General features: G+C 39.6%; 1 protein-coding gene across 1 annotated transcript; it reads left to right on the top strand.

The window, feature by feature from the left end:
• The first annotated feature begins 443 nt into the window (after positions 1–443).
• On the top strand, positions 444–1,783 carry LOC109430106 (trypsin-1). Its single transcript, XM_029873423.2, has 4 exons — positions 444–782; positions 844–1,185; positions 1,253–1,390; positions 1,460–1,783. Exons 1-4 carry the CDS (start codon positions 702–704, stop codon positions 1,760–1,762), a joined length of 864 nt encoding a protein of 287 aa, XP_029729283.1. The 5' UTR covers positions 444–701; the 3' UTR covers positions 1,763–1,783.
• The last annotated feature ends 7,262 nt before the right edge of the window (positions 1,784–9,045 follow it).

Genomic DNA, 9,045 nt, shown 5'->3' with positions numbered 1-9,045 from the left:
GTTGGCCTACTAGAGGGTTTAGTAATCGAAACAGATTTAGTACTCTATAAAAACAAACTCCTGAATACCTTCAGAAAAAAAAACAGTGATCATTGAATCGAATTCGGTTTTTCTATAAGAAGTTTCAATTAAATCGAAAAATATAGAATAGGAAAAACCGCCAAATACGTAGAAAATAACATTAAGTCGTCGTAAGCAATCGATAAGCATGGAATGGATGGTTCTAGATCGAGCCTGCAAGAGGGTGAATGGGTTGTTGTACATAAAGCCTTCTCTTGATGAACTTTCATGATCATCAAGTAGAGCAAAATTTACTCTACAAAAGCGTACTCGCCCTTTTGCAGACTCAATCTAGATTTTATCAATTCCACTAGAACTCTATTACGCGTGTAAGCACGCGATTTCCTATGGGCGCATCCAGCATGGTCTGGTCGCGTGCTAGTGTCATCCACGCGGCAATCAAAGCCTCCTCTACATTCCCCTTCCCTAATAAATCATACTCACTACGATTATCCCCTATGAATTACGACATTTGTATAGATAATTGTGTTCTACCTGATGATGGCCATCCCAATCTCAATGGATGATGCAATTGCTCTACTTTGAATGGGCCCTCTGGAAGCTATTCATCGAGAGAACAAAACTTCTCTATCAGTCAATAAATCTGTTGTCGCTAGTCATATGCCGTCGTTCGCCATCAAATGAAACGTCCAAGCCCTGCAACCATGTGCCGCTCAATCATTGTCTTTCTTTTCGGTTCGCTTTTGGTCGTCAGCTCAACGGTTTCAGGTAAGTACCTCCCACGCTAGAATCCACACGAACGACCACCATCCACCATGCAAGGAACTTTATCCCTTCAAAACCATCCGATTCTTTCGTTGGGCAAATGAACCGGATCCTGTCTCACCAGCCCCTCGGATCGTTGGGGGATACGGTATTGCCATCGGCGCACTTCCGTTCATTTGTACCATCCGTCAGCGAGCGTCGGCGGCCGGACAATGGAATCAGCGGTGCGGTGGAACGGTCGTGAACGAAAACTGGCTGCTTACTTCCGCTCATTGCATTTTCGGACAAGATATCGCCCGCTTATTGGCTGTTTGTGGCTTACGGCAGGTCCGAACTATCCAGCAAGTAGAAATAAAACCGGATTATGTTCACGGCCAAAAGGGAATCGATTTGGCATTGGTGTGTGCGAGCATCACTAGCAGCGTTTGGCGAACAATGAGTTGCTTTTTGTGAACTCTTTTTCTAGGTATTGCTGAAGAAATCGCTGGTTTTCGGTGAAAACGTTCAGCCTCTTCCGATTTTCGATCAGCAGAAGCTTTCATCCAATGCGGCAACAATTGTCGGGTACGGATTAGATTCATTCGGGGAAGCACGCGGTTTACAGGTAGAGACGCTAAATAAAAAATAAAGCATTATCAGATATAATCATCTTCTAATCCATCACCACGTCAAGGCTGCTTTAGTTCCAATACTATCGTACGAACAATGCTACCAACGACTTGGCTACCTAGCGCCTTATCTAACAGCTGATACCATCTGCACCGATAACGGTTTAGCTGCTGCTGGAACATGCCTAGGGGATTCCGGAGGTCCAGTCATCATCGCAACGGAGCGTCAACCTTTCAATCTACTTGCGATACCGTCTTGGACGGTAAGCCCTTGCGGAAGTGGACCGTCGATGCATACACTTATTATGTCACATATTGGTTGGATTCTGGACGTTATCGTTCCAAATCTCGTGCAAAATGTCAAATAAAGCATAAGAATCTTGAATTTATCATGTATGCTTTTTTCCTTATCAACTTAACATGCAGCTTATCTTTGCGAATGTGCTCTAAGGACTGTATCGGAAATTAACTATAAACGTTCACAATTGCCTAAAAAATAATCTGTTCGAAATAAACATAACTTTATTTTTGAAGATACTATATAAATCTCTTAAATAAAGAATGGCAGTTCTAATTTTCAAAAAATAATCATTTAACTTGGACTTTTATCTCAAAGATTGCACAAATGTTTTTAAAATTTTGGACACCTCCTAAAAATTTAAAATTGCGAAAACTGTGGGAAAATATTCAATTTTTCTCTTATTTTTGCGCAAATATATTCTTTTCCAGAATGCTCATGATATAGGAAAATTATTTTTATCAAGAAAAATTCCCTCCGCAGATTAGGGCAATTCTTAAAAATGAAAAAAGGCCATTTTTCGAGGAACTCTTTTTTTTATGCGTCTTCAAAGAACGATTACGCAAATAATAAATACAAAAAGTTGAAAATTTGCATTTTTTTCGATTGGGTATGTATTTAAATCTATTGAAGAGGTAGTTTTACCAGAGAACGGAATTTTATAACCTCTAAAGATTTTTAAAACAGAGCGTCAAAGTTCGACCAAAAAGTAGGTGTTTTTTGGGATAGACCATATTGTTAATGTTGGAGGTTTTTCTATCCAAAATAAGCATTTCAAAAGTCGGTTTTGAGTGATATGTTATGTATACGTAACTGCTAGTAATAATCATTATTTTCCAGATTTTTCCCCGTACAATTTTTGTTCGTTACAAATGATTGAAACGTTAAAAAAATTTAAAATAAAATCTGTTTGTCCAGATTGTTATTTTGTGTGGCATACTCATATACCCATATTTTCAATAATACTAAACATTTTCCAATTTTATTCAAGCTGTTCTAAAATTAACTATATTGTGAAGATTTCATAGAAGAACCGGAATGAAAAGACAAACCGTGCGTCGAGATAGAGCATTTTGAATGTTTATAGTTAATTTCCGATACAGTCCTTACCTTTTAAGTTTAAATTCATGAAAAGAATTACAAAAAAGTAACCAGAATATTGCCACTTCTATAGGAATTGATCCAATTGCAACAACAACATTTCAACAAAGCACTTACAGTTAGACGAAATATACAGAATCTAATCTAATCTAACACAGACGCAGCCAGTACAGGATAACATCCTGGAAAATAATCCGGGTTTTTCTTATGTCATCCCCCCCCCCCCTCGGAAAGTTTTGGTCGGAATTCAACATTTTTAGGGGGACACAAAAAATTATTCAAGAAATTTTAAAATTTTAAGGTGAAACAAGAGTCGCCAAGAAAATTTCTTAACAAATCTGATGAGCTTAACGATTTTGGTATAAACTCAAATGAGTTTGGCATCACCCAAATGTTTTAGCTGAAAATTTTTCCAGATCATCGTGGTATCAAGAGACGAACCAGCCAAGGGCTGAAAGTCTCTATAATATAGCTAAATCAATCAATCAATCAATCAATCGTGGCATCATATAGAATGAAATGAGAAGGTGACATGTGGCATTTTGTGTCACGCTAGTATATATAGTGGCTATAATTTTCAGGGAGGTTTAGAAAGGTGTTTGTGGGGTTCCAAGGTGGTTTCAGTTTTATGGGTTTTAGGATATTCCATTCTATTCTAGTGATGTTTCAGGTGGGCTTATGGAATTGTGAGAGCCTTTCAGAGGTTTAGGAATTTGCAGAAGTATTTAAGCACAGACAAACAGACATCTCTCATAGAGGAAATTTATCAAAACTTTTGCCCGATTTCTTTTTTATAAACACACTGCCACCTATTGGTAGAATCACGCCGAAATCTGATGATGGATTGCGGTTTGACGGTTGTTCAACCCTATTCGTGCATTGGGGTCATTATGGCCCAGAAAGGCACGCTAAGCGTTCACAAGTTCAAGAATAAGGTTAACACGCATACCACTACTCGAATCCCCTGTAAATTTCATTCACATCAATCAGTGATTTGTACATTAGCAAACGTTGAAGCGATCGAACATTAGTGTCTCTGATGAAAAGATCGCAGAAATCAAATGAAAGATGTTTTGAAGAGTGTTATGTCTGTGACTTTAGGGTGTTTTAGATGGATTTCTGTGGCATTTTTAGCTCCCTGATCCTGGAGCCCATTTGCGCCCACTACAATTCCGGTAACTCCCCCTGAATTTCCCTGGAACCATCCCTGAGACACCATAAAAAATCACTGAAACTGCTTAATCTTCCATGAAACGTTAACCTCTTACAACCCCCTGAAATTCTCTGAAACATCTCTATAACCCTCCAACGGAGCGGATCAGGTGAGATGGTTAAAGCACGCGACTACCACATAAACGACCAGGGATCAAATCCCATTCCCGTCAATCTCACAAAATGTGAGATTCTTTCTTCGGAAGGAGAGTAAAGATTCAAATCCTTACACAACTTTCAGAATAAAATTTGTTTTAGCCTGGATGTCTGTTCTCTGTGGTTCAAAATTTGGGAGGCAAAGACTCCAACAAGAGAAATTTCTGAAAAAAAATAGTGAGTAGGCAGTAGTTGAATCTATTAAATATCGAAATGAAACCAGTCACATCTATTTATGGTTAATCCCATGTAACAGAACTAGCCGAATTACAGTTTCTTAAGCTTAAGATTGATTAAGCATAGTTTGTCCCACTCTTGTAGGTTCAGCAAATACAGGGGATAGACAAAATGATCGGGACAGGCAAAATTTTCACTTTTCAGAAAATGTTCAATTAGCTGTAACTTTTCGAAAAGTGCATCAAATATTTTCAAATTTTTACTGTAAGTTCCTCAACTAGTTGTGTATTAGTGGACAAAATTTGGGAAAGATCGGACAATTCTTCACGAAGTTATAAAGATTTTTGAAAAAGGTAAAATTATCCGATAGCCAACTTTGAGATGTTATATCTCCGGATTTAATGAACCGAATGCAATGAAATTTTGTCCATTTATGACTTATATAATGAGCTATGAAAAACCATTGACTTAACTTAATATTCTAAACACGGAAGAAAGTTATAACGATTAGATTATTTTTCTAAAAAAACACAAAATTATCCAAAACATCAACATCGTTTCAAAATTCAAGATGCAAATTATAGTTCATTTAGTTTCCCTCTAATTGACTTATATATAAATGCGTTTTGAAGGAAAGTAACAACATAGCCGCCAATAAATTGAAAAAGTAATGGGATGCATATTAAAAATAGACCAATTTACTAAAAAATCGTGAAAAAATAAAATCGCTATAACTTTTTCGATTATTAAAAATTTCAAGTTAAGTTAAATGTTTTCCAGAGTTCATTATATAAGTCATGAATGGTCAAAATTTCATTGCAATCGGTTCATGGAATCCGGAGATATAACATCTCAAAGTTGGCTATCGGATAATTTTATCTTTTTTTTTTTTTTTTTTTTTTCTTTCATTCCTTGCTTGGCGCTTCTACGAGTCGGTCGACAAGTTTCCCGGTCTCATCGCACGGCACTTTTGCAGTGATTAATTTCGATCTTTTCCCCACCAACCGTGTGGGTTTTTTGGTCCGGTTATTAAGCAGTGTTTCAGTAGTGCAAATTGTGCTTAGGCGATTGCGCTTGCGAAGGAAGCGAGCTAAATATTTAGCATCGTGCCACAGTGATTAAAAGATCGCCATCAGTATAAACGGCGTTCTATTTTGTTCGCATCAACAGTCAACCCGTTTCGGCTTCTACCTACATACAGTGCGGACGGTCTGCTGCTACAGTCAACACGAACAATAAAGGATAAGTAGCAATCTTTCCATTATCTCCACACCCCTTTGAATTGCCTTTGCGTTTCGAACCGAGTTTTGATTTCAAGGTTGTTGTTCATTTCGGTTCTGTCTCTCTCCCAATAGGGTGAACCAAAAAGTGTACTCTAATAAATCCACGGTTTTTTTTTATATTATTATTTTTTTTTTCTTCGGCGGCGTATAGAGTGTGAGTTAAAATAAAGATCACTCTTGGACCGTTGTTGTTATTGCTTGTATTTTCCCTTTGTAAATCAAATTGAACTTCCGCGGTTGAATTATTTTACCGCATGGACGAATCTAATGGAGGCGAAACGCCTCCCAATGATATCATTGCTCGTACGAGGTTTTATCAGCCATCTTCGCCTGGGCCTTGGGTTGTCTATTTCCGGCGCAAATGCAAACCATTGAATATGCTTTCGATTTCTCGAGAGCTGACGCGTAAGTATCCTGGGACCGTTATTCACCAAGTGAAAGCATCCAAGCTGCGTGTTACCGCACCTAGCTACAAAGCAGCAAATGAAATTGCTCAACACGAAGCGTTTACTGTTGAATACGCCGTCTATGTGCCAGCACGAGAAGTGGAGGTGGAGGGGAAGATCCTCGACGAAATGCTGACATGTGAGGACATCAAGACCGGCTTTGGTCGATTCAAAAATAGGTCAATTCCTGATGTGGCTATCCTAGACTGTAAACGCTTATCTACGGTTTCCATGGAAGGAAATAACAAGGTGTACTCGCCTTCAGCGTTTTTTCGAGTGACTTTTCCAGGTTCCGTCCTCCCGGAATTTGTTGTAATCGATGGTGGTTTTTACCCAGTGCGTCTTTTTAGGCCGAAGGTTTTTAATTGTACCAAATGCAAGCAGTTTGGTCACAGTGATAGTTTTTGCGACAACAAGCCCCGTTGTGGCAAATGCAACCAAGCTCATTTGGAGGACTCTTGCACACAGGAAGCGGAAAAATGCAGCTACTGTGGCGGAGATCCGCACGACTTGCACGTTTGCCCAGCTTACAAAAGGCGCACTCGAAATGAGAGTCGCTCTATCATTAGGCGCTCCAAACAGACCTATGCGGAGATGGTGAAATCTTTTAAAACACCAGATTCCGTGTCTGAATCAGCTGTCCCAGTTGGAAATCCCTTTCAAGAGTTGTCTTCTGATGATCAGGACGATGACGAAACTCATGAGGGTGGATCTTCTTCGGAGGTACACGCACCTGGAAAAAGGAAGTCATCATCTTCCCCAGGACTGCGCCGAAAGGTCTTTTTAAAATCTACCCTCAAAAGTTTGCCTAATACGAAAGGAGGCGGAGTAAATTTGAAAATTCCGAAGAAACAGGTCCCTGATTGCTCAGTTCCATGCTGTAGTAAAGACCTAGTGACCCCGCCTCCAACTGTTAAATACACTTCAAAAAGAAGCCTTCAACAAGGTAGCAAGAAAAAAGCTACAAAAGCTCCTCGAACTCCAACTAAACCCTCCAAGCCCAAACGAGGACTGCTTACTTTCAGGGCTCTTGTGGATCGCTTATATGATGCCCTCGGTCTTTCTGACTCCTTCAGAGGCATACTTGACATTTTTCTCCCAGCAGTAGAAGAGTATCTTCGGAATCTGACTATTTCATGGCCCCTCCTTGCTGCGATCATATCTTTCGATGGATAATTTATCAAGTGAGGTTCAAGATATGATCACTGTGCTACAGTGGAACTGTCATAGTTTAAAACCTAAATTAGACCTGTTTAAATATTTGATTCACAGCTCTGATTGTGATATATTTGCACTTTGTGAAACATGGCTTTCTTCTGAAGATGAACTCAACTTCCACGATTTTAACATTATACGCCAGGATCGAGATGACCATTATGGGGGAGTACTCTTGGGGATCAAAAAAGGCTACTCATTTTATAGAATTCCAATCCCGACTCAACCTGGAGTAGAAATTGTCGCTTGCCAAATAAACGTAAAAGGTAAAGATCTTTGCGTAGCTTCCGTTTACATTCCTCCAAGAATTTCAATTAGCCGCCGTCATCTTTGGAATGCAGTTTCTGCACTATCACATCCAGTTCTAATTCTGGGTGATATGAATTCACATGGTACTGGGTGGGGCGAGCCATATGACGATCGCAGAGCGGCTATTTTCTATGATTTGTGCGACGATTTCACTTTGAACGTTTTGAATACAGGTGAAGTGACACGCATTGCATCCGACGGTAGAGAAAGTCGGCTTGACCTTTCTTTGGGATCAAGTTCACTATCATTCGATTGCTCGTGGAAGGTGATCGAAGATCCTCATGGTAGTGATCACTTGCCCATTATAACCACCATAAAACATAATTGCGAAAGGTCAGACGAGCCAATTCAGGTTCCTTTTGACCTCACTAGGAATATCGATTGGCAAAAGTATGCAGAAGCGGTATCTTTTGGGGTTGAATCATCCAATCCTCTCCCACCTTTGGATGAGTATCGATTCCTGTCTGAACTGATTTACAGAAGTGCATTAGAATCACAAAAACGACGCGTTCCAAGTGCAACCTTCAAAAGAAGACCAGCCACACTTGGCTGGGATGATGATTGCACTCAATTGTATCTTAAAAAATCTGATGCCTTCAAAGCTTTTCGTAGGCATGGCACCTCGGATCTTTATCAAGAATACGAAAAACTTGAAAGACAACTGAGGAACTTGCTAAAAGCGAAAAAGCGTAGTTATTGGCGACACTTCATTGAGGGTCTCTCAAGAGAAACTTCGATGACAACGCTTTGGAGAGTGGCTCGCAACATGCGAAACCGCTCATCTTCTAATGAGAGTGACGAATACTCCAACCGTTGGATATTCAGTTTCGCGAAAAAAGTCTGCCCAGACTCAGTCCCAGCACGACCAATTTCTTGGGAATCAATCTCAAGAGACGGTTCTCTGGACAGACCATTCTCAATGCTGGAATTTTCTATAGCTCTTCTTTCATCAAACAATTCTTCTCCGGGACGCGATATGATAAAGTTCAATCTTCTTAAGAATCTCCCAGATATCGCAAAAAGACGATTACTAGACCTGTTCAACTCATTCATGGAGGACAACATCGTTCCGCATGAATGGAGACAGGTCAAAGTAATAGCTATTCAAAAGCCTGGTAAACCAGCGTCTGATCATAATTCATACCGCCCAATTGCTATGTTATCATGTTTAAGGAAATTGTTAGAAAAAATGATCCTATCGCGACTCGACCATTGGGTTGAATCGAATAATTTGCTTTCAAATACACAGTTCGGGTTTCGCAAGGGCAAAGGAACAAACGATTGTCTAGCGTTGCTTTCAACAGATATTCAACTGGCCTTTGCGGAAAAGGAGCAATTGGCTTCAGTTTTCTTGGATATTAAGGGCGCTTTTGATTCAGTTTCCATAGAAATATTGTCAGAAAAACTGCACAATAGTGGACTACCCGGACTTTTAAACAATTTCTTGTATAATT

Source organism: Aedes albopictus, chromosome 2 (genome assembly GCF_035046485.1).
Source record: "Aedes albopictus strain Foshan chromosome 2, AalbF5, whole genome shotgun sequence".
Classification (NCBI taxonomy): Eukaryota; Metazoa; Arthropoda; class Insecta; order Diptera; family Culicidae; genus Aedes; species Aedes albopictus.
Note: the sequence above shows the minus strand (reverse complement) of the source record. Positions and strands in the feature narration are given on the sequence as shown.